Source organism: Lepisma saccharinum, chromosome 1 (genome assembly GCF_977018435.1).
Source record: "Lepisma saccharinum chromosome 1, izLepSacc3.1, whole genome shotgun sequence".
NCBI lineage: Eukaryota > Metazoa > Arthropoda > Insecta > Zygentoma > Lepismatidae > Lepisma > Lepisma saccharinum.
The window spans coordinates 119655286-119682625 of NC_139229.1; the positions used below are offsets into that span (position 1 = coordinate 119655286).

At 38.7% G+C, this 27340-nt stretch overlaps 1 protein-coding gene across 2 annotated transcripts; it reads left to right on the plus strand.

Annotated features, from left to right (window-relative positions):
- The first annotated feature begins 928 nt into the window (after window positions 1-928).
- Window positions 929-27340, plus strand: Ude (Uracil-DNA degrading factor). 2 transcript variants are annotated; one of them, XM_083137794.1, is made up of 2 exons: window positions 929-1046; window positions 25570-27340. In XM_083137794.1, exon 2 carries the CDS (start codon window positions 25586-25588, stop codon window positions 26315-26317), a length of 732 nt encoding a protein of 243 aa, XP_082993920.1. In that variant the 5' UTR covers window positions 929-1046; window positions 25570-25585; the 3' UTR covers window positions 26318-27340. The 2 variants fall into 2 exon arrangements, with proteins under 2 accessions (XP_082993920.1, XP_082993929.1); XM_083137803.1 differs by lacking the exon at window positions 929-1046 and adding an exon at window positions 15005-15181.

Below are 27340 nucleotides of genomic sequence, written 5' to 3' on the forward strand. Positions count from 1 at the left end.
AAAAATCTTTCTCGTAATTTTGATATTCGTAAATTCGACTTGAATAGTTAAATTTTGAAAAAAAAAAAGTTTAGAAGCATGCACGATTTTCTTGTAAGACTTTAAAATTACGTACATTCGTTCCTTATTTGCAGTGTTATTGTTTGTTTTTCATTGTTTGAACTTTTCGCCTTCATTCTTAATGTACTGTACGTACAGGCTTGGAAATCAAGACATTGTTTTGAAACATTCTATTTCTATGTTTAATAAATCCATGTACGTTTATACATTTTAAAATGAAGAATGAAACCCAATTAAGGAAAATAATATTAAAAAAGAATCGTCATTTTGTTTACATGATGTAGAGGTTGTGTTGAAAATCGATTACTTCATGTACGTAAAATTTACATTGCGCTAGTTACACTGTAATATGGGAACACGCTAGTGTTCAATGGTTAATCATTTACCAAAATCGTTTGGAAAATCGTATTTGATGGACGCCCATCTGTAAAGAGTAGTCGAGCTTGTGAATGAATTATTCGAACGTAAATACTTAGAGATGATGTCATGATTGCGCAAAAGAAATCTTTTTTGTGTGGTGAAGCATGTACGTACAATGATACACAGCATTTAGGTACACAGCGTACGTGAACTGCTTCTCAAATCCGGCGCAGTGATAGCGGCGAATGCTTATTTTCATCCCTGACACACTGCGTAGTGGAATGTGGGACAAACACGTGGGAGAACGACCGAAAATCACCTTCACTTTTCAGCTTCCTCGGCGGTTGGTCGGCTTGCGCTCGATAAGCGAGATTTATCCCTTCGAACTGCAGTGTGTAAGGGAAATGTTATTCTTGGAGCCAATGCTGTATACAGCGGAAAGGGAAATTTGGCAGCATTAAAGGGATATCGTGTAGCTGCTGTGAAACACTGCTTGGAGTGAGCGCTCGTGGAGTCGATAGGAGAAGGCAGATCTCAATATCACTGTGTGCCTTCCGCTTCGGCCGAAAACGATAGTAAAAAGTTCTTTGTTTAGGCATCAGAGACAGACGTTGGGGTTAAATTTGGTAAGTAGTCTACTTCTTCCATTTAAAACACTGCATTTATTTTCAGTTTGTCGTTTGATGTAATTAAACAACTAATAAACTAACAAGAATGGGAATTTCTTGGTCTTGTTTCGTTTTTGTATCTTATCAGTCTTTTCCAACTTATTTTGAAGACAAACGAAGGTAGTAGTAACACTGTCAACTGGTAATAAAGGGTCCCAGGTTCGATCCAGGCGGAGACACAGTGGTTCGAATGAAAGTGTAGGTCGAGTTCTAACTACCTATCCGAGCATCAAACAAGTTAATTCATGAGCAGAAAGTTCGTTATTTCCTTCCAAATGCTTAACAATTCAAGAAAACTATGCACAAAATAGTGTTCACTTAGCTATTGACATAACCCAGTACAGTACAACTATACATACCTGTTTGTTTACGTAAATACAAGATCTCTAAGAAACCCGTGTTTTGAAGCCTCTGTGACGTATAAAGTTCTCATAAACAGTCCGATAATATAACATGGTATTGCCTAGTATACCATTTAACACTTGCTTTAATATTCTTAACTGAATTTACTTGCATTATTTCTTGACTTGTTTGCACAAATGTTACTGTCCTTTCGAAATTATTTTGTTCCTTTTCATATCCGGTACTATAAAAACTCTTCATCTTCAAAACATATTACAGCGATCACTTTTATTCATATTCAATCGCTAATTATTTAGAATTATCGTGTACTTACGATAGAGGTGAATGTCATAGGCACCAAGATATAATACTAATTAAGCAATACTAACATTATTAAAGTGTTCCTTACCTCTGAAATGTAATTAAATTAAATTAAATTAAGTATAAATTTCGATACAACTGCACAAGCACAACATCACTATTCCACAGCAAATTGTTGATTTGACTAACCATTATAATAACCGCAAGAAGTTGAAATTCGTTACAACTATAGAAGCTTACATTACAGCAGCCCTGCCAAGCTACACATTGTTGAGTTTCAATGGCAGACGATAATTTAAATTCGTTGATTCTTTTGACTTTTAATTATAAAGATGATTTAATCATTATTACGAACAAGTCAGAAGTACGTTCTGCGTTAAGTATGTGAAAGAAACCCAAAGTGAGCATAGGTAATTGTAGTTGTCAAATCTCTTAGCTATGGTCCGAGGGCCGCCCCCTGAATTCATCACTGCTTAGTTCTATTTCAGATACGATTTATTAACTCTTTTCTATAATTATGATGTGATAGTACGAAATGTTTCCAACTTCAAATAATACGGGGTCAATACAAGCAGACTCTGTTTTGTAAGAACAATATCTGCCGTCTTTAGGAATATGAGCAACAGAAAAGTGCCATCTCCACACAAAGTCGACGCCTTTGCAGTACTATATCGTGTCCAGTGGCGAACTTTCCCTTCGAAAGAGGAGTACAAGCTACAAGATACGGGCTCGCCTTTTAAGTATCAATGTGTGTATTCTCTGCATCATGCCAGTAAATATGAAACAAACTCTTATCTTTCTTTTCACATTATGTTCATAAAAATATTCAATACCAGCCAACAACCCACCCCCTAGACAGAGGTAGCGCACGCTCTATGGACAAATGGAGTGTCCGCCCCTGGTTGCAGCTAATATGTATCAGCAGAAATATGCGATGTACGCAAAGTAACTATAAACGAACAGCAACATATTTACATACTGATATAACTGCACAAATAGCTCGCCTTTTCGTATGGTAATGTATAGTGTGGGTTGGTCGTTCTTTTAGTTCATATGCTGCATACTTGGGGGTAACGGACAGAAATAAAAGAGCAGATGACAATCTCAGCCAGTACCAACCAGTGCCGATTTCCTCACATAAACGTTTGTCCTAAAAATCAAGGAATTTGTGAGACAGCTGCAACTGCCTGTGTTTCAGGTGTGTGAGCCACGTCCCTGTGCCTGTATACGTGATCTGAAATCAGATGTACTTGTGGTTTCGTCATTGCGTGTGTGGTCGAAAATATCTTTCCTGATTTTTTTCCACCTAAATTGAATGGTGGAACTGTTGAATTCAGCGGAACTCTTTCTTGGTTAAGAATCGCGTAAATTATACGGGTCTAGTCGTATTAATGTGTGAAACGGTTTGGAATTGTTCGAGTGTCAACTTTATGATTATTTATGATTATACACAGGGCTGGAAAAATGCAGGGCCCCGAAAATCTTCACCTGGCGCCTGAATTTTTAAATTAAGTTCTAAAAGCTTATTTTTCTAATATTTCGGGTTCCTTACGGAAATAATTTTCACTAGGTACTTTTTTTTTAATGCCGAGTAGAACGACTATGTTTACTGTATTGGACGTATCATTCAATCAGAAAAATAAATATGCCATTATAAATTTCTGCACTGTAGCTAGCCGAATTTTGAAATCTCCAGCGATATGGTCGAGTTGGCCACATATTTGAATGCACTGCATAGTTGTTCATCCCATCATTGTTCATCATTATTACAATATCGTGTTGTGAAATGTAATCGAACATAAGATTTAACACATTTTCAATGCAACATTTGAATTTGTATAATTTGTTTTTACTCAAATATTTAAATTTCCTGTTATTCTAAGTAAATCCTTGTTTCGATGACGTAATAACAATGTGAACATCGAAATACATCTTTACGTGAAGAGCCCGCCCACCCAAATTTTTGAAAGACACCTAGCGCTCCACCCACACCAGAAAGCTTGACTTTATGTGACATCATTCTGGTAAGTCAGTGTTTCTAAACCGCTGAGACGCGGCCCGATATCAGGCCCTGCTATCAGTTATACTGGGCGGCGAGAGGTTCTCCGGTAAGTGGTTGACAACCAACATAATGCTAATTTCATATTTGAGTTGAGAGTTTTTGTTTTCGAAGCCCACTTTAAGCACAAATAGACTAATCAAGACTAGACCTACAGTTTAAAGTGGGATCCGCACCACTATGTGCCTCCCCCGAGTATCGAACCCGGGATAACTTGATTGCAAGGCGACGACGTTACCGCTACGCAGTCCAAATTTTTATATTATATTTATCAAGAAGCCTAGACGTAATCGACCTTCATGAAAATGCCATCCCGGGTTCGAATCCCGGACTGGGCATGGTTGATTGATTGATTGACTTGTTGTTTCAAGTCCACTTTATGGACAGTAAGGCTAATCGGGACTGGACCTACAGTTTAAAGTGGGATCCGAACCAGTTGTGCCTCCACCGGGTATCGAACCCGGGACCCCTTGATTACAAGGCGACGACGCTACCACTCCGGGGACTGGGCATGGATATTTGTGAGTGTCCATTCATCAATTTCATCATGTCATCACTTTATTATCCTCGTAAATTACGCACAAACGGGGTAGAAGTCTTTGCTAAAGCATTTGTGTTGGCACAACCGATTTGAAATATATTTTCAACGTTCAATTTCACATTAGCTAATAATGCAAAACAAGCACACAAGCTGTGTTTTCGAAAGGCAGAAAATGCATGATAAATGCATTTTGAGTATAATCTTTTTGTACATAGAACATGTGTAACTATCATGTACAATATATGTTTTACACATGCAACATGGTGCGATGTAAGGTAAGATTGATTTTTAGTTTTGATTTAGTTTATTTTTTTACTTCGCGTTTTGTGCCTCTTGGCTAATTTGCGAAGATGGGGATGAGTGATGAAATGATGAAATTGATGAATGGACATTCACAAACAACCAAGCCCGACCGGGATTCGAACCCGGGACCCTTGGCGTCGCAGCGCGATGTGCTAACCACTCGGACACAGGGTCGGGCCGATGTAAGGTAAGAAAATACATATTGCACGTAGTATTCAAAGTTTCTCTAATGCACATATGTACAACATATATTATTTAAATATTACATAATCAATTAATCCACCTCATAATAAACCAACAGCAAAAATTATGTAAATTGTCTCTCATGTGCACACTCTTTTTCCTCCAAACAATTGTTCGCGCATTTAAGGCAAAATCAATTAATAGAAGTGTTACTGCGACAATTTGCAATGTATTACATAAAACAACCAGACTGCGAGCCAAGCGATCAAGAAAATTTATAGATTCAATTTTTTGCAAACTGAAAACAATATTGATTTAATAGGGCACAAATAATTTCATGGGCCGCCAGCCATGGCATTCTCTCTTTTACAACTTTTTTCCCGCCGCTCCTCAGCTACGGCTCTGAACTTGAGGAGACTGAGAAAAGTAGGGATCTCGAGCGAAGCGAGCAAGGAAATTTTACGAAATGTATTTTTATTTGCATAAAACTTGAATCGAATGGGCAGTTGCCCCTCTGTGCCCCCCTGCAAGTGCCCATGGTCGTCAATGTTTGCCCCTTCACCCCCCCCCCTTACAATTTATTTCCGACCAAGGTTTGGTGGGACAATGCCCCCTGCCCCCCTGTGATTGCGCTACTGTTGCACAGCCCTCTCGATATCTAATACTAACAACAAATATGTTTCTGCCAACTTTCCAGTAATTCTCTTTTAGTTTGTGGTTCTAGCACTATTATTCGGAGCGATCGGTGAGTTGAATTTTCAGCTGCATACTAAGCTAATGCATCTTCTATGCTATTTCTCTAGAATCGTCTGTCACTATTGTTTCCTAGAACAATAACTGTTGAATAGAAACACATCCTTTCCCAGTTCATCCAGTGACTAAGATGTTCACTCGTAGGAGTCGGCTTGCAAAATGAAGGTACTCGTAATATTATCTTTACGAATGTAATTGTAAATTAGCTTAAACACGTATGTACTAGGGATGGCCAGATCCGGATCCTGGCGGATCCGAAATCCGGATCCGGTTGGTTCCGGATCCTAAAATTTTTCGGATCCGGATCCGGAATTTTTGGATCCGGATCCGTTTTGCCATCCCACATGCGCTTCTTTGGAAAGTAAGAATGTGTTTATAACACATTGTTACCTGCTAATATACACATATATATATATAATATACATACATACACACATATATATATAGTGTGTGCGCGCGTGCGCGATTTGTAATTAATGAATACACTTACAAGGGAGGTCTCCCCCTCCGATTTCCATGAAACTTGGCAGGTGTATGGAGGGGCCCAAAGGAAGAAGTACGTGTTTTTGTGTTTCAGCTAAAAAACCGTTTTAGGGGGAACCCTCCTCAAATGTCAAGATGAGGAGAAATTGAAGTGAGGATCCGACCTCGAAACCACGTATATATGGCATAGGAAGAAACAGGGGGCATAGGGCTTCTCTATACACCTGCCAAATTTCATGGAAATCGGAGGGGGACACAGGGGTCAGATGATCCCCACTTCAATTTGTCCTCATATTGACATTTGAGGCGGGTTTGCCCCCAAAACATTTTTTCTACCCGAAACAATAAAAAAAAACACGTATTTCTTCCTTTGGGGCCCTCTATATACCTGCGAAGTTTCATGAAAATCGGATGGGATCCTTACTTCAATTTGTCCTCATCTTGACATTTGAGGGGAGGTTGCCCACTAGAACAGATTTTTAGCCGAAACAAAAAAAACACGTATTTCTTCCTTTAGGCCCCTCTATAAATCTGCCAAGTTTCATGGAAATCGGAGGGGAACACAGGGGTGAAGTGCCCACTTAAATTTGTCCTCATCTTGACATTTGAGAGGGGTTTAGCCCCCTAAAACAGTTTTCTAGCCGAAGAAAAAAAAAAAAACGTATTTCTTCCTTTGGGCCCGTTTATACACGCACCTGCCAAGTTTTATGGAAATCGGAGGGGAACACAGGGATCAGATCCTCAGTTCAATTTGTCCTGATCTTGACATTTGAGTGGGTTTTGCCGCGTAAAACCGTTTTTTAGCTGAAACAAAAAAAACACGTATTTCTTCCTTTGGGCCCCACTATAATACACCTGCCAAGTTTCATGGAAATCGGAGGGGGACACAGAGGTCAAGTGCCCACTTACATTTGTCCTCATATTAACATTTGAGTGGGGTTGCCCCCTAAAACAGTTTTTTAGCCGAAACAAAAAACACGTATTTCTTCCTTTGGGCACGTTTATACACACACCTGCCAAGTATCATGGAAATCGGAGGGGGAAACAGGGGTCAGATCCTCATTTCAATTTGATCTCATCTTGACATTTGAGGGGGTTTTGCCCCCTAAAACAGTTTTTTTAGCTGAAACGAAATGAATACGTATTTCTTCCATTGGGCCCCACTATACACCTGCCAAGTTTCATGGAAATCGGAGGGGGACACTTAGATAACCTCCCTTGTTAGTCTTACACTTTGTAATTATATAACACTGCATATATTATAATGTATTATTTTAATTTGTAAAACTGTAACTGCAGAAAAATTGTATAATTTTTGTATAACATTTCTATCTTGTTCTATGTGTTAAAGGTTTTATATTGGAATGGAATGTCTCACATTTATGTGTGTTTCCATTTCCAATGCATTCAAATGATTACATATTCGTTTCAATGGCATTAACAAAATCACCTCTGACATTTTATGTTAAACAAGTAAGATTATTTTTGTGCACGAGTGTGTTAGCCGATGCGTAGCAAGTATTTTAGGAACAACACTTGAAAAAAAATATTGTAGGACTAACTAATGAGAAATTTCTTTGTAATCGAAGATCATACCTTTTAAGGTGTGGTAATATTATAATGGGATTGAGATCCGAAACTCTCGGATCCGGATTTTTCGGATCCGGATCGGTTTGGCCATCCCTAGTATGTACTTCAAAATTCGAATAGATGACCATGCAAATGCAAATAAATTGGGATACTAACCCAAAAGCAAGACCCTGGCTTCTATAAGCCGTGGTTGCTGCCTGTTTGTGGAGACCATGTGCTGGTTGAGTAAGATCATTCTTTCTCTCTCCTTCTCCCCCAGGGCCATTTGTCATTTGATATCTAACCAGGGACTCGCTTACTGGCCTGTAATATCCCTCAATCATTCGTGGGATCATATTCGAAGGGTTACCATCAAGCTGTCGTCACTTTTCATCTAAGCATAATCCCCTTGCAGCACATACAGCAGATAAGTAATGCAGGATTCATACTCGGCATAGTTCCATTGGAAATGTGGCATTAGTTTCGGCAAACAACATTGATCTAAATTATTACGGATATGCCCTTACATATTTTCCAAACGCTCTTCTGCGTAACTATGCAAGAGAAGTCCATTTTTTCGGTAATCTAACGTTTCGATACCCGGTGGAGACTAGGGATGGCCAAACGGATCCGGATCCGAAAAATCCGGATCCGGATCCGGATCCAAAAGTTCCGGATCTGGATCCGGATCTGGATCCGGATCCGGGTCCGAAAATTCCGGATTTTTTGGATCCGGATCCGAGAGTTTCGTATGTCAATCCCATTATAATATTACCACACCTTAAAAGGTATTATGATCTTCGATTACAAAGAAATTATTCATTAGTTAGTCCTACAAGAATTTTTTTCAAGTGTTGTTCCTAAAATACTTTGCTACGCATCGGCTAACACACTCGTGCACAAAAATAATCTTACTTGCTTTAACATAAAATGTCAGAGGTGATTTTGTAAATGCCATTGAAACGAATATGTATTCATTCGAATGTATTGGAAATGAAAACATACATAAATGTGAGACATTCAATTCCAGGATGAAACCTTTAACACATATAACAAGATTGAAATGTTATACAAAAATTATACAATTGTTCTACAGTTACAGTTTTACAAATTAAAATAAAACATTATAATATATGCAGTGTTATATAATTACAAAGTGTAAGACTAACAAGGGAGGTTATCTAAGTGTCCCCCTCCGATTTCCATGAAACTTGGCAGGCAAATAGTGGGACCCAAAGGAAGAAATACGTGTTTTTTTGTTTCAGCTAAAAAACTGTTTTAGGGGGCAAAACCCCCTCAAATGTCAAGATGAGGACAAATTGAAGTGAGGATCTGACCCCTGTGTCCCTCCGATTTCCATGAAACTTGGCAGGTGTGTGTATAAACGGGCTCAAATGAAGAAATACGTGTTTTTTTTGTTTCGGCTAAAAAAACTGTTTTAGGGCCCCCCCCTCAAATGTCAATATGAGGACAAATTTAAGTGTGCATAAGACCTATTTGTCCCCGTCCGATTTCCATGATACTTGGCAGGTGTGTGTATAAACGGGCCCAAATGAAGAAATACGTGTTTTTTTTTGTTTCGGCTAAAAATCTGTTCTAGGAGGCGAATCAGGGAAAAATGCGCCCGGGAAAAATGCGCTCTCGCAATAAAAGTGGGAAAAATGCGCCCTCCCAAGAGTAACCACATTAGAAAGAGGGAAAAATGCGCCCAGCACACAATTAAGCGAGTCTGTGGCGCAAAGTTCAAGACGTTGGATTGGTACCGGACTACACGAATGACGAAGTAAGGCTTCATGTCCGCATGTGCAGCGCTCTGGCAATGATCCCCCGCGAGGACGTTGAAGATGGGTGGCTCCAAATCCATAATACGGCGCCAGCAGGAGAGAAACTGACAGCGTTTCTTGACTACTTTGTACAACAATGGCTGCAAAATCCAAATCTACCAGTTGATGTGTGGCACTGTGGAGATGCAAAGCGCCGCACGAACAATGCTGTCGAAGGGTGGAACAATAAGCTGCAGGAGAAAGTTCGACTTCATCCCAACTTCTACACCCTTCTGAAGACGCTGAAGCAGGAAGCGGAATACAGCGGATACAAATATGACAGGGCTAGCATCGGTTTGGAAGGAACGAAGAGGTAATAAACGTACATAAAACTGGATGAACAGATTAGCAAAATTTTACATACTTACAAAACAAGCACACCCAAGGACCTTACCAAGTGCCTGAGAAGTCTGGAGTAAAAGATCGTCAACGGAGGTCACAAGAAATGGAAATACAAATGTAAATAAAAACCTTAATCAAATAAAATAAAAATTACAACATATTAAATAGAAATTACAAAAGTAAAAAAAAATTATGACAAAGGACATCATCTCCAGCTTCTAAACACGCCAGAAAAGATAATATTTTTACTGTACTTTTTTTAAAAAACTCTCTTTCCTGACAGTCCCAAGCCTGTGTTAAGTGTAAGGGGAAGCTGCATCAAGGTTGTTTTAATCAACATATTATCATATTGATGAAGGTCGTCTGTGCTGGGCGCATTTTTCCCACTTTTCATTGTGGTTACTCTTGGGAGGGCGCATTTTTCCCACTTTTATTGCGAGAGCGCACTTTTCCCGGGCGCATTTTTCCCGACACCTAGGAGGCAACCTCCCCTCAAATGTCAAGATGAGGACAAATTGAAGTGGGGATCTGACCCCTGTGTTCCTTTCCGATTTCCATGAAACGTGGTAGGTGTATAGAGGGGCCCAAAGGAAGAAATACGTGTTTTTTTGTTTCAGCTAAAAACTGTTTTAGGGGGCAAAATCCCCTCAAATGAAAAGATGAGGACAAATTGAAGTGAGGATCTGACCCCTGTGTCCCTCCGATTTCCATGAAACTTGGCAGGTGTGTGTATAAACGGGCTCAAATGAAGAAATACGTGTTTTTTTTTGTTTCGGCTAAAAAACTGTTTTAGGAGGCAACCCCCCCCCCCTCAAATGTCAATATGAGGACAAATTTAAGTGTACATAAGACCTATTTGTCCCCGTCCGATTTCCATGATACTTGGCAGGTGTGTGTATAAACGGGCCCAAATGAAGAAATACGTGTTTTTTTTTTGTTTCGGCTAAAAATCTGTTCTAGGGGGCAAGCTCCCCTCAAATGTCAAGATGAGGACAAATTAAAGTGGGGATCATACCCCTGTGTTCCCTTCCGATTTCCATGAAACGTGGTAGGTGTATAGAGGGGCCCAAAGGAAGAAATATACGTGTTTTTTTTTTGTTTCGGCTAAAAAACTGTTTTAGGGGGCAAAACCCGCCTTTAAAAACTCAATCAATCGATATGGTACGAAACCAGTCAGCCTCGAGATCCAATAAATTGAGTGATTGACTCACAATTTAGCCTCCAGAAGTTATGGTCCAGTCTGGCCAGGGCAGTGTGTTCGCGTTGTGTTGTTCTTGTTTCATCCAATCACCATTCTATCTAATCGTCACGTAAGGGTCCCGGGTTCGAATCCCGCTCGGGCTTGGTTGTTTGTGAATGTCCATTCATCAATTTCAGCATTTCATCACTCATCCCCATCTTCGCAATTTAGCCAATAGGCACAAAACGCGAAGTAAAATAAACTAAATCAATCAATCAATCTAATCGTCACGATTAACCTGTAAGGGGAAAAAACAACTTTAACTAACCAATTGCTAAAAAAAAAATACTAATTTTCCTAATTTATACATTCTTTTCTCGACCAAAGCCGTAGTTAGTGGCCGGCAAACCGGACGCCTAACGAGCAACAAGAAAAATAGAAAAATGAAAGAAGGGTAAACGCCACGGCGCCATGTTAAAATATTGGCGCCCTATCAAAGGAACATCACTGTTATTTTGGAAAGAAAGGGTTTTTCGGGGTTGCTCTCCCCTTCTCCCCTCCTCTCTCTTCTCTCTCACTCGCTCGCTTACCCAGGCCTTGAGCGAATACCACTTTACGCTAGTCGGGAAGCAGGTTCTTTCTTGTTCCTTGTGTGGGGAAAAATAGGCATGACGTAAGAACATCCGCACGGCGCGCCGTGTGGGGAAGATATGCAAGACTGGCAAAGCACATCGTTTATATTAACTTTTTCACTTGGATTCGATTATGTGAGCCTGGAAAGTTAACAATGAATCCGTTTCGGAAGTGGCATGTATTTGCTTACCGAATGCGAGAACAAAATCAACATTGCATATCGAGTTGTGAGGTAAGAGAGTATTTCTGTAAGACCACGTAGCTTGAAGAAAGGAACGGTGCTGTAATGCTTTTTTTTAGTTGTGTTTGATTACGGGCCCACACATCTCTCATGACATCATCGTATCGTAATAAACAAACAGCCTTGAACTGTGGAAAATGTAGGTCATAGACTTGACTTGCCCATCTACGTCATGGTACAGTGTCGCCAGTGTGGCTAACCGTAGGTTATGAAAATATTTAGTTTGTAAACTGTAAAAAGCTACTGAAAGATGACAAATTAACACCAATAGTAGGGGAACAAGATACAGTACCCAGTGGTGCCAACTTATTCGGCCCAAGCCCACCCAATAATTTTCGTGTTATTATTATTTAGTATTATTATATTTGTTATCGTGATTCGTGAAATCATATTGAAATCAGTAAATCACAGATATTAATAAAAAAGTAAGGATGAGTGGTGTCCATTGATATCATGATACGAGAAGGGAGATTTAAAATATTTTTTTGTGAACATATAATTTAGTGTTTGAGCCTACCCAATGCTTTTTAAAAGCTGGCGCCCCTGACTACCTGTCAGGGAATTTTGCATTATATACGTAGATGATGTGCCAAGACAGTACCTAAGATAAAGATACCTAAGACAAATAAATATTGAATGATTGATTGATTTAGTGTTTTAAGTCCACAGTAAGGCTAAGATGATGACCTACAGTTTAAAGTGGGATCCGAACCACTATGTTCCTCCACCGGGAATCGAACCCGGGACCCCTTGATTACAAGGCAACGACGTTGCCACTGGTCCATCGGGGAGGGTAGACAAATAAATAAAATAAAATAAAATAAAAGCCTATAGATTCTCTCAACAGAACTGCAGGAAGGAAAATGCTCATTGATGAATTCAAAACTGGGAGGACATCTTTAGTTTTAGTGGATTTGAGGGATGTGAAAAGAGTAGGCCTTAGTGGTCCCTCTATATAGTGTGCAAGTCATCGAAAGATCTGTGAAAAACGTAACGTGCTCTACTGCAGCTGTGGTCGAATCCGTAGAATGTCTGACTGCTATGCAGGAGACCTGGATCCGATTCCCGGTGTGGGTGATCCAAGGTGGGAACTCTTCAATGTCTTCATAGAGTCGATCTCGGACTCATCCAGCCTCTAATCATAGGATATACCTTGGTGGGAGAAGGAGACACTCTGAGAATAAAAGGCCCCCGGAGCGTGTTGGTGATCGCGTCACCTAAACTATGACCGAGATAGAGAATGTGTGAGTGTGGGGCCCTCCCCTTCTTGCATTCATGGCACGGTGCGATGCACAGGGGAGAGCCGAAAGTTATTGGTTCAAGTCTCTGATATATTTTTGTTATCATCAGAATCCATTATGTTCGTCGTTTTGACGGTAACAACAAAATATTGTGCCAAATATACGTATATGATGCTCTTTCATAGCACTCTTCCACGAAGTACACTGTGGACTGCATTTTGCAGACTAACGAGGCTCTGGCGCCTGGCTCTGCAGCCAAGATAATCCTCTGTACGATTTTTTTTGTATGTGTTTGTAATTGCCCCTTCAACCATCTCATCATATCACCCATTAATCCCCATCGTCGAGAGTAGCCAAAATTGGCAGAAAAGCAACGTAAAATAACCTAATTCAATCGATCCTTAATAGCAGATTATGAAATGTAAACTTACAGTCACTAGCGTAATAACAATTTTTAACCCTCGTTTTAAAATTGTTCATTGACAAAAATGATAATCTAGGGCTATCCTAAAGGGGTGGGGGTCCTTACCTCTTTGGTTTTTCCCGAGTTCCTTACTGCTTTCATTTGACAATTTTGATTTTCTGAAAATTTTGAAAAGGCCGTAGCTCCATCAGCTCTTAAACACTGCGTACGCCAGTGTTTACAGTAAATGAAATCAACATCTATTCTCTGTCTCAAGAACCAGCAGCACTCAGCACTGTCCACATAGGGAAAGCTTGTTTTATTGGGAAGCTCGGAAGATTGCGGTTGAATCGGAGATAATACCTGGGTCTTTGGTATTCCGTGTTTTGTTTGGAGGAACATCTGCTCAATCAAAACAATATCTTACATTGCTCAATCAAAACATTATTTTATTTTTAAAATGCAGGGAAATTATTAAATTGTATCTCGAGTAAACTATTTTTTAACAGAGTCGTGACGTAAGTGTCCAAACTTGGACACCTAGTTCTTTCTCATCTCATGCAAGGTGAAGTACTGTATGCATAAGGAAGTCTAATTTACAACATTAACGGTTATAGTCAATATATGCTTGAAAGCTAATTGTATCTATTTATCTGCTGCTTACACAGAACCCTAGGATAATGGAAGTGGAGTTGAAGAGCAGATGTTTGCCAAATGTATGTGTAATGACAAATGCGTATGAAAGTGGCTGATTGTGTCATATCTTGATATAATTTTATTTTATTTAGTTTATTTTACATTGTATTTATGCCACTTTTGGCAATCGCGACGATGTGAATGTATGGTGGTAAGATAAAATGGATAAGGTGTATCACAAATACAAATGAAACCCCACAGAGGATTATGCTGACTGTGGGTCCAGGCGCCATAGCCTCGTTGGCCTGAAACATTCCACTAACCGGGGTGTACTACGTGGAAGTTAGGGAGAATTTTTGGCACCTTCTCACAAGTTTACTTACTACCCCTTGTACCCTCGAGTGTGTTGTATCTAAAAAAAAAGTTAATCAAGTAATGATGAATACGCTGGTTCATAGCTGTGTTTCGGAGAGAACGGTTGGGAACAGGTTTCTTCAGTACTTTTGGGAAAATAAACTCTTGAGATCATTCACTTGCTTGTAATGATTTCATTCAAAAGAATTAATTCATTCATCCAACAAAACAAACATAACAAACATATCAGGAATATGTTCCAGAACCTTATCACTCAAAGCTCAGTGAACTTGGCACCCTGAAGAAGTGAAAACTATGGGAGTAATGTAATAAAATGCCAACATTAACAAAATTTTCGTGATAAGAGAGAATGCTATGTCGAAAAAGGAGATCAAGATTTATTAACGCGCGGGTAGTTCTATTTTTAAGCATTACGTCTACGTGTAAATCGCAGCGCACAACGGTAACGAGGCATTGATAAAAACGCAACACACAGCTTTCGTCGTTGCAGCTGCCAACGGATAGCGCGTACGGAAGAAAGTGAGGTTGCCCAATGTTCGCAGCCAATCGTATGCGAGCGTGTTGACACCCACTGTAGAGGAGTGAATTTGTAGGGATCTTCGGAAACGGACGTGTTAGTTCACTGTGAAGAGAACTTGTGTCTACCTCAAGAAGCGCTCGTATTGGTAAGTTATTTCACCAGCGTTTTCTTGCCTAATTTTAAATTTATTATCTTACGTAGCAAGCACTGTAGGTAACAAACAATGCGATTTATTAACGGAACGTAGCCGGGTTGTCTTTTTTTATTTTATTTATTACTTTGGTTTCTCTTAGACCAAGACAGTTTGCTTTTTTTGGACGTCGTGTTTCAACACATTAAGGGGCGAATGGTATATAAATAAGGAAAAAAATGTCCAGGTCATACCCAGAATTCGAACCTAGCCGCCTTGGTGGGTGAACACGGTAAATAATAGACTCACGATGACGGGTTCGAGTCCCGGCCTGGCCTTGAATGTTTATGAGCGTCCTTCATCAGTTGCATCTAATTGTCGGGATTAGTAGAAAGTGAAAGAAAAGACTACTAATGCCGACGAACCTGGTTTTTAAGTCCTTTTCCATATAACAGATATAATAAATAATATATCACACGTCAGTCAACAAGGGAAACTAGTTGAATACCGATATGCATAATATTAATTAAGGAATATTGTTTTCAGTAGTGAAAAAAATATGCTTGCTTCGGCAATGAAACACCGAAGGACGCATGGATGTTTTTTGGTTCCACAAAATGAATAGTTTGGCATTGACACCATTATTTTTTATCTCACATATCTTGTTGGCAGTGCACCATTCTTGCTGCATTTGTCCTTGGTTTCATTGGGTGTAAAATTATGAAATGCAGAACGATGAAAAACTAATGATGAAATTAAATTTCTAGTTTTGTTAATTTCATATATAACGTATTATTACGAATTGCGTACATCAGCAGTTGCTCTTTCCAGGTACAGTCAGGAAAAATTAGCATTGATATGAAATAAAGAAGACAATGTAAAATTCCTGCGATTTATAATTATGCCCCTCACTGACAACCCACACAACTTTAAAAATCAGGAAGTAATATTCCAGGCAAAATTGTCTTTCAGTAGGAATTTCGCCATGTGTTTCAATAATTCTAAACAAAACTAAATTTCTGTCCAAAATTAGCATGTTATTCCTTATGCTCTAGGATTAAAAATAATTGTGGTGATCCCTTCCCTTGTGTGAATAATCTCTTCAAAACTCGATAAAAATAAATGAAGACGAAAACTCTATAATTGCCTTTTGTAAAACGACCCATGCGTCCTTTCTGTATCCTTGGATGTTTTGAGGTGAAACCAATTAATTCAGGACAAGACACATTGACGGTGCAAAAGTGGAGTCGAACCACCCATCTCGGTCGATCACCCCCCCCCCCCACACACACACACACACACCTTCCCCTTAGCAGAGAAGAGAAAATAGGTATGCAGCTGCTATTTAACGTAAATATTTTACGTTTATTGTTTAGGGGTAGAGTAAATTTGACCGCTGACCCAAAAATATTCCCGCCCCCAACATGTTCCCGGGCTCAAGTTTTCATTTAGCGCCGTCACTGACAAGACAGTCAATGCGAGTATTAGTGCATATTCCAGATAATAGCATAAAATATTGATGTGGAAACGTTTTAAAAATAACATTCCGTCATCCTGTAGTCCTATTAATAATGGATTGTTGACGGTTAGAGCTTAGAGACATGAAGTCACGTGAATGTGGCCATGCCAGGGCTGGCTTTCTTTCCTCCAAGATTGGGGGAACATTATGAGATTTTGTCTTGTTCTAAATTTATGGCCACGTAGTTTCTCGTGGGGAATGCAAATCAATAACTCAGTGGGAGAAAGTCATTCAAGTTGTATTGTGGTACTGTTTATCTTTCTAAGTATCTACAAAGATTTTCCACTCAAATGACTACTGAGCGAGAGAATAATGTGTTACAGATATAAAAAACAGTAGTTTACAGATACAATTTAGTCGGTTTTCTACGGCTTAAACACGATTTTTCTAATTTATTCAAATTTTTGGGCGTTTTAAATTCACTCAAAATGACACTATCCGAGCACCCTCACTGTGCAATATCTCGTGGTTTGTAGAACTAGAATTATTGGAAAGATAGCGTTATAATTACCTTGCCTATATAACTTGTCAGTATAGCAGTTCCAGGGGGGACATTGTCGCCCTCCAACCGTGGATGTAAGTCAATTCTAGGGGGGGGCAAACATGGACGGCTAAAAGCACCTGCAAGGGGTCACAGAGGGGCCATTGCCTCCCCCTCGATTTCAAATTTTATGCAAATAAGGATACATTTCGTAAAAATTTTCTTGCTCGCATCGCTCGCAACACCTGCTTTTCTTGCTCTCATCACGGTCAGAGCCATAGGTAGGGGGCGGCGGAAGTCGGCACTGGGCGCCGAACGATATAAATAAAAAAAGTTGTAAAAAAGAGAATGCCATTCTGCCCCGTGGAATTATTTGAGCTCTATTCTAAATCAATATTTTTCCCCATTTGCAAAAAATAGAATCTAAAAATTTTCTCGCTCGCTTCGCTCGCAATTTCATTGTTTTCTGTAACGCATGGGAATTACCCGAGAGAGAAGTAACACTTCTCTTCATTAATTTTGTCTTCAATGGATGAACAATTGTTTTGAGAAAAAGGAGCGTGCAAATTTGAGAAACAATTTGTATCAATTTTTCTGTTGGTTTATTATGAGATGAATGAATTGATAATGTATTTAATATATTTAAATAATATATGTTGTATACATATGTATTAAACTTTGAATACGTAATTTAGTGTTAACATGTTGCATATGTATTTTTATCTTACGTCGCTCCATATTACATAGTTATGTGTAAAACGTATGTTGTACATGAAAGTTATGCATGCCATAATTATATTGGGAATGCATTTATCATGCATTTTCTGCCTTTCAAAAATACAGTTTGTGTGCTTGTTTTCCATTATTAGCTAATGTGAAATTGAACGTTTTGAAAAAATATATCGTGTCGTTTGTTCCAACACAAATACTTTAGCACAGACTTCTACTCCCTTTTTGAGTAATTTAGGAGGATGATAACGTCGTTGGTACTACTACAACTACTACTAATGATGATGATGATAATAATAATAATAATAGTAACTATTATTATTATTGTTGTTAATGGCACGTTAATCCTGGTAAGCCTTCTTGCTCCCCCCCCCCCCCTAGACAAAAATTCGTGGTTGCGACTCTGAGCAGTGCAGACATCACGGTGCGGGTGATCAAGGTTAAGGAACCTTTGTTCTAACCACTGGTGATACATTTTATTTTTAAAATACATTAGTTTTTCTTTTAGTGGAGTTGAGAAGTTGCGAAATTCGATTTATATAGAATATTTATGGACGGGTGTCCTAAAATAGGTTTCCCTTCCTATCAAGTTGCAGCATAATGTACAGTACTTTTAATTAAATCTCTGTTACACGATCTGTGGCAACAGAAATTTTAACCTATTCTCTCGTGTTAACAATCACAATTCACCTTGTACCGTTATTACATATAGCTATATATTTTAAAAGCTATATTGCATAAACAAAGAACAAGTAATAACATTGCTACTTATAGGTAATTTACGAAACAACAAATTAATCGACATGTTTTTTTTCTTATTTTCGAAGAGAGTGAGGAAATAATGAAGTTTCTCTTCAAGAGATGGATTTCACATTTCTTTCTGAAGGTTGTCGGAGGTCTCTTATCTTTACGTGGATAAGTATTGTATGCAATTACCCTTGCACACAAGTAACACAGATTTATAAACGATCAAGTTGCAGTGACACGCAGCCTGTACCTATTATTCATACCATAACGATAAAACACGGTCCTGTTAAGTAGTATGTTAGTTCACATTGCAAGAATTTATTAATTTGTCATGTTAGCATTTTTTGCTTGTTATCTAAACACGTTTTTGAGTGTATCATAGCTAGAATGGAAGGCACCCGTTATCAAACCCTACATTATTTAACTAAAATAAGGTGTAAAATTTCCTTAATTTTTCAAAACAATATAGAAGGGAGTAAAGTGTCCTTAATTAAATAAAATTACGAGACCAAACAATTTAAAGCAGATCTGTTATAATTTTGTTACTCACCTCGAACTTCACGATTAACGAACAACGATCTTCACGATTCAGAATGTATTCGAACGTTGCACAGTCACATAATATTTTTATTAAAATTATTTGGCATTATCTTCATCACTTCGTATTATGGTTGTATAATAATTTAGTTTCAAATTTACGCTGGCACTTAATTTTCTTGATTCAGACTCCGCTTTTAGTGATTTAAGTCAGTCACACATTTACTGTATCACTGCTCTGGCTATGGACTACGTGCACTAACATCAATCGCAAGAAATATTTGAAATTTATATATAGTTTTTGTAAACACGAGTAGTGTCACAAATGTTTCCATGAATAACATTAGAAAGAAAAAATATCGTAAAAACATGTGTAAGAAATAATTATAAATCATATGGTTAGTTTCGAGATTCGAAGGAACTATTTTTTCAATATGGCGCCGAGTGTAGAAATACATTAGTAATGGGATGTATACACATAGGTATTTCCAGACTGGAAATTATGTGGTGATAGTTTGAGGTGTATCTTGATCCAGCAAGATGGTGACGGTGCGTAACCATATGACCACATTGTATCCGATTTCTACCGAATTTTTACATTGCCGTGTGCTGCCGAGTTGAACTGACAAACGTTCTACCGATGTGGTGGTCACATTGAATCAGGAAATTCGTCAGCGTGCTGGAATGGTGTTGGTAATCGTAAATTGAATTGGGGGGTGGGGCAACTTGACGCAGCGCCCCCACAGTTTTGTACCTTCACAAAAATGACGACACTGGAATATTTGGCATTTGTGCCGTTTTGTGCCACATTTTGTTTTTCGTTTGTACCATAATGGTTTTCGAGAAAATCAAATTGAAATTTGGGGGGGGGGGGCTGCCCCCACTTAAAGCTGCGACATGAACCATATGAAATTAGTGTTGCCCACGAGACGAGACTTTGGCCTGTCTCGTCTCGTGGAAATGCTGTCTCGTCTCGAAAATATTATATTGTCTCAGGGCACATGGTCAATCTCGTCTCGTCTCGAATTTTTAAAAGCCTGTCCCGTCTCGTCCCGTGGGAGTATTTCGTTTGTGCCAGTTTGTGTCGTTCAAATTTGCGTTTGTGGCATTTCGGTTTTCTAGTAATTACTAATCAAAATTGGAGGGTTTGAAGCTACTAAAAGCAGCTCCCTAACTGTCAAGTTGCCCCCCCCCCCACTATGACAGAACGAAAATTCAAGCACGTCGCTGTGTAGAATTTCGTTTGTGCCGTTAAAATTTTCGTTTGTACCTTTACAGTTTTCAAGTAATTTGTGCTCAAAGATGGCGGACAGGAAATCACGGAATCTAACTTAATTCATGTTTTCTCCGTTCCCGTAAACGTACAAACAGTTTAATCCCTTCTCTTCATAGCACATAGCTTGTACCTGTTTGTAACGTTGAAATTTTCGTTTGTACCGTAACCATTTTCAACTAATTTGTGTTCAAAGATGGCGGACATCAAATCACGGAATGTAACTCAAATCTATGCTACTAAAAGCTTCCTAACTGTGAAGTTGGCACATCCTCCATGACAGAACGAAAATTCAAGCAAGTCGCTGTGTAGAATTTCGTTTGTTGTACCATGTGGGGAGGGGGCCAACTTGACATGGCTGAATATATCGAAAGGACAACGAAGTTCTGCATTTAAAAAGTACCCTTTGCTGAAAATATATTGGAGTCTTGGAGAGGGTGCAAGGGGTGGTTTGACGAAATTTTTGTAAGTTTTTTTGTGCGTATTTAATGACGAAAAATGTAGCTAGTGCTTTGTTATTCCTCTAGAATTTTATGCCAATGTCCTGCCTCCCGAGTGTTATAGTTCTTCATTCATTTATTGATTTATTTATCATGAAGTAATTTACGTTCGTAAATAAAGTCAATAAACTTTCAATTGTCCACTATGGACTCTCAAACCACGCAATAGGTACATTGGGCGCTCGGCACTACACTACTGGTCAGTGGCGGTGATTAGGGACGGGGGGGGGGGCTTGGGGGCAGCGGCAGCGCCACGATTAATCATCTAGGGGTGCTAAGGGGTGCGGAATGAAATTTAGATTTTAGTTGACATCTACGATAAAATACCAATGAAAATGAAGAATACTAGAGACTTGGCATATTTGGGGGGCGAGGGAAAATTCCCCCCTAATAGTGTTGCTGTATAAAACACAATGACTTTGAAATGATCATGTTCCTGCAATGCTCTCAATAATTAACATAAATTACTGTGAAATGTATAATTTTAAATTGACATCCATTTTCCAAGGGAGGCCGTGCCCCCCTTGTCTCCCTTATGGATGACCATGAAAATATCTATAATACATCTTACAGTCCAAAGAAAGTGGTCATAGAATGTAAACATTCAGACACTCGTTACAGTCTTATTGAGTGATGTAATGAAATTCAAAATAAAATTCTCCTTGCCTTTTAAAAACACGCTTTTTCAACCTTTGCAATACATTCTATGCTTGTAAGAGTTAGTGTTTTCGGTTGAATATAGGTTTTGAAAAGAAAAAAAAAGGTGCTGAAGGGGGTGCACCCCTTCGCACCCCCATGGCACCGCACCACATCTGCGTGGGGACAGTTGTCCCCCACCTTTTTGCCACCGCACTATGACATCTTAATGTTTAGTCTTGCCTACCAAGAAAAAGTAAACTGTCCTTGCCCCCCCCCCTTCCCCAAATTCAGTCGAAAAAAATTGATGATTCGATTCGGTGGTCGGTGAAATAGTGCCGTGCACGCAGAGTAGGTCGTTTTCAATGTAACCGCTCACACTTGTTTGTAGGGTGTTTTTTCATTCTCCCGTTTTCTGCCGTGTACGCCAATGGTCCAAACCTTGTGATCACATGGGATCCGATTTCTGCCAAACTTTTACACGGCCGATTTCGACTGAATGACGTTATGGCTATGTGATGGCCACATTGTATCAAAAAATTCGTCAGTGTTCTAGTAGTTTGATGTACATAAAATGTACCGAATAGTAGAAGTCCTCAGCCAAGTTACATTTTAAACTTCAGGCCCACAAATTGTCAGTCCTTTTCATGAGAGGCCGCTTGTGTAGAACGAGTTCCCCTACCCCTGTATCCTTTCTTCAAGCTGTAGTCTTAACAAACCGAACTAGAACAGTACAAGGGGAAGAAGCTTTCGGATCAGAAGGCAAAGGGCGCACAGCCGGTTTACTGAATTAATTATCGTAGTTGTAGACAACGGAAGCGTCCGAGGCACGTGCAGTGGTAAGAGCTATGACCTTCGCGACATCGAGATTGTATCAGCCTGGAACTCCTGCTGGTAAAATCTAAGATAAAAAAAAATAAATTAGTTGGAGAACACAAAGGAAATGAGAAAGAAGATGAGCAATATCAGCGTGTCGTTACTGACTTAGTCAGGAAATGAATGCTACTTTCTGCTGTGGCCGAATTGGAAATAAATTACTGCCGGTATGCTCGAATGCTGTCTTTCTATACCATCCTTTTCTTGTGATTTCTTAAATAATCGATTCTCATTCTCTCTCTTTTATCACCACAAATTGCGCATGAATTGTAGTAACTAATGATGTATTAGACATTGAAATGTATTAGACACTACTGCAGACCTAAGACAAGCTGTGTAATGTGAGTGACGGACGTGTCATGTTTTAGCAAATAGGCAGACCTATATAATAAACTAATAAATGCACTAATTAGTAAGTTTACTAAAAATTGGAAGGTGTCTGTTTTAGCCACAAATCTAAACTCATTTTTCACTTGTGACACTCACAGGCAAAATGAATATGTGGCCCAAGTCAGCCCGTGACACCATATATATTATCCTTGGTGACACCAACTGGACAAAAAACAAACGTTTGAACAGTACAATGACAACTTCAAGCGTTTGTTTATACACATCAATCCACGACCACAAGAGTGGAGATCAGAAGTGAAAATGCGCGTGGGTTTTGCGTGTAACATTTTAAATAATTTTGAGCAATCAAGCCAAATAATTGTTAGGGACAAACAGTTAATGCTATAATTTTAATTCTCCCATGCAAAAAGCGAAATTTACATTATCAGCACTTATTGAAATTACTATTTTAGTTCCAGACGCTAATGTTGCCTTTCTCATGACTATACCTCGGATTTTAGGTTTTTAACCTATTTTTTCCTTTACAGGTAAATAAGAAATAAGTTATGTCATCGTTTCATTAAAAAATGCAACAACTGATGAAGTTTAATAGTGCCTAAAATAACCTATTTTGCTTGTTAGAACCTATTTTAGGTTTGTGCACCTAAATCAAACCTTTTTTTAGGTTTTTATATATTTCTTAAGGGTTTAAAGGATTTTTATATCACACAGAGGTATTTTCTCTGGTAACGAAAAAGTTCAATGACTAACGTGTTTGAAACATTATTCTCTGTTGATTTCCCTCCCTCTAAGTCCATGTTTTTTCAAAGCTCTAAACAAAGCAAACGGTCTGGTGCCACTGTTACTCCCATCGTCTAAGTGCAAGCTTCTGATGCACGTGCCCAGGCACGTGGTCTTGCTCACTTTTGCGCCATTTCGGTGCTTTGTGTGGCATTCACACCTTGCGAAGTAACGTTTCCTGGATTTCAATGAATTCCCGGTGAGTAGTCACCTGGTATTGTGCAGCAAATTATACACACGTAATTCATTCTTCATATCAACAAGTAACTTTCACTAACAGCACAAGTATAGTGTTAAATTAATTTGTGAATAATTTTGAAAATGATGTGTCAGGAATAGATCCCTTAAGCTTCGATGGTGAGTAGACCAATCAATGAGCTAATCCACTGGAGCGGCTGCTATATTTATGTAGCAGTTTCTGATGCAGTTGTTTACCGTTGAGGTAATCACATCGATAGAACTAAACAATGACATAAGTAAACGATAAGCGTTCATACTATTTACATACTCATTGTGCTTCACACCACGTTAACCGAATATAAACGCACAATATGCAGTTACAATTTCATTTGCTAAGTACGAATATTTAATTTTACTGTGATTTATTACCAGCACAAGAATATTTTTTCCCGAAGGAAGTAGGAAGAGTGAGGAGGGGTCGAAATCCTCCGTATACAGCAAGAAATAAATTGTTAGGAGTGAGAATTAGAAATGTATCCATTTACATCTAACTTTGGCACCATACACTTTAAAAACCCTATTAGCAGTCAGTCTGACGGCGTTAGGGAAGTAATTTGTAAAGGACTTTCGAGATTTCTTCCTCCACACCTTCAGAACTTTTCATTTGTATATGGCCGTGATATCCCACCACTGGATAGCTTGCCAGTTTTTGTAATCCATTGTAAAAACATCTGCTTCCGTTGCAGATCTAACCTTGACTTAACACTCCTCCTCTCCCCCGGTTTTTCCAAGCCACCACAGCTAAACGTGCATTTACCAATCCCCCTCTTCTGTGGTTATCAAAAATCCTTGAGAATATCGCTAAATGTGATCATGCATAAAGTCATCCACGTTTTGTGTCACTGAAGTCTATAAATTTCAGAAATTAAGCCAAAAGAATTTCTAATCATCGAAGAAATTGTTGCAGCTTGATGTGACAGATACGCTATCTGAATTAATCCTGCAGATGCTTCCTCTAAAATATTTTGATTAGCATAATCTTAAATGAATATATTTGTAATCCTATATCAAGAAACATGTAGAACAGACATTCACGTTATTTTTTTACTCTTTGGCTCTAGTAGCAGAGGATATGCGTGTATTGAACACAGAAATGTGTCAAGTCAAAAGCTTATCCACAATTTTAATTTAGGAGGGCTGAACTTGGTGTTTCATGTTTGGAAAATATTAAAAAATGATATGTTGTTAATTTTTTGCACTTCTTCCACGATATTTATATTCACATAAATTCCCCTCAAAAAGTTTCGTTTCTAAAAATTTCCCAAGTTCTTTTCACCGATACATTTAATGGGAGCTGTAGCTCCATCAGTCCTCCTCTTTGGTACACCCTTCTCTCGGTTTGAAGTACTAAACAACAATAATGTATGTAGGGGGAGAGGGGCCTGTCTCAGTAGTGTCCCAGATTTCATTAAAAAGAGGAGGTCAGAGTCGTAAAAAGATAGTGTAAGTAATACAGTATTATATATTACCTGGCCTAATTCTTCAAATCGTGTCTCTTGTTTGCCCATAGCGACCTGTGAACCAGAGATGAAAGTGTACATGTTTCGAATAAATACAAAGCATTGATGGAAAGAGCAGATAGAAACTTTACAGAATTGTTCGCTCGGTGTCCATGTTAGGGGTTACCAACTCTGAAACCATATACGTATATTTCCGATCTAGTACTAGAAGTTTGTGACTATGTATAAAATTTGCTAACCGTTGCATCTGCTAATAAGTCTTAATATTTTACAGATATACTTCTGCAACCATGCCGAAGGTAAAATCCGGAAAAAGAAGTGCCGCGAATGCTGGAGAGGAAAACAAGAAGCCATTCTGGGGCAAAGGGAAGCTCTTCGATGCTTCGGAGAATGCAGAGACTGCTGTCCAAGGCGCAGGATTCAAGGATAAGGACAAAGCCCTAGAAACACTGAAGATCCTTGATGGCCGAGACATGGCTTACCAATATCAGGTCATCGGAACCATGAGCAGACGAGCCAAGGTCATCATCCAGAGAACCAAGGATCCAGAGAAGGTGAAGAACATGGAGGAAGCTGTGGCAGTGTTTGAAGAATGGCTGAAGGACTATAAGGATAACAACAGGTCAAAAGAGAACTACAGTTACCTCACTCTGGATGTCCTGGAAGCATATAGCGACGTTGCGGATCACTACGGCATCGATCTGAAAACAGAGGACAGCGAGCAATCTTTCTATGAGGCCTACAAAGATGTTGAAGGTGACCATAAGAGACTTAGAGTCAAGCATATCAAACCAGAAGGCATTACTTGGGACATTCACAGGAATAAGTATGTGAAGCAACGTGCCGAGGAGGTGAAGAGTAACTACATACCTCTCTTTGAGACTTCAGGCCCTCTGAGGGACTTGCCCTCCAAAGAACATGTGGAATTGATAATGTGGGGATACAGTCCTGAGCCTACAAAAGTGAAGAAAGTCATGGACCTAATCGACGAGAAACTAGTCCAGGCAGACAAGAAGGATTGAATTATTGTTGCGGTATTTTAAAAAGTCTTCAATAATGTTCGCATAGTTAGTGGATAAATCTTTCAGACAGTTTCTCCCTAAGATAAAATCTTACAGATTGTTCAATATTTGAAGTGTCATAGACAGGATCTATTAATCGATTGCACATCTGTGAACCTAACCTAGAAGCAACACAGTATAATCAATGTAGCTTCAGACAAAACTAATATCTGAACAGTTTTTCTGTTATGAAATTATTGTTGTCTAAAATGAGCCGTGCAAAAAATTTTCAGTAAACAACTGACAATTATGGATAAGTGGCTTGGATGGAAAAGTATTGTTTTAAATCTTATTTCCTTTTTATTTATATGTGATAACCACATATTATTATTTTTTTCAGTCTGCATATGTCTTATATCAGACAGTATAAATATGTAGATTTTCTATTCGTCACTGCCATAGTTTATTTCCTATTACTTCATTTCATATTTTAAAAGGGCTTTGGTAAAAAAATCTAATCTGTAAGAAAAGCAATATTAAATTTGTTGTTATTTTGCAAACATGTTTGCACATAATAGGTGAATCTCAAAGTGCCCACGAAATATGAACTATAAGTCAGTCTTCAATATATGGCTTTTCTTATACGAAAGTTATACAACAATCTAAATGGATTTATTTCTCTTTGTTTGATGTGATGATTATGTTTTGTCTAAACTAGAAACTAGTAAGGTGTGTATACATATCTAATCTTAATGGAACGCCACCCGAGCCAATCATTGATGTTATCTGTACTGTTTCAGTGAAATGGAGTTGTCTTTATGCCTTAACAAAATGAGAAAAGATAAACCCGTAAAAAAATGTAGCTTATATGCACATCATTTTCTTTATTTCAGTAATCTTGTAATTCAACAAAACGTTACATATTGTGTTTGGTTAGATATTATTTTTATCTTTGTAAAAAAGAACGGCATTTACGTATATATTCTGCTTCCCATTTGTTTGTGTGTGTATTGAATACATATATGAATAAACTGTGTCACAGAA

Bases quoted from the DNA above. Each gene is read 5' to 3' on its own strand.
- Ude (XM_083137794.1), top strand. From the start codon at position 25,586: ATGCCGAAGGTAAAATCCGGAAAAAGAAGTGCCGCGAATGCTGGAGAG.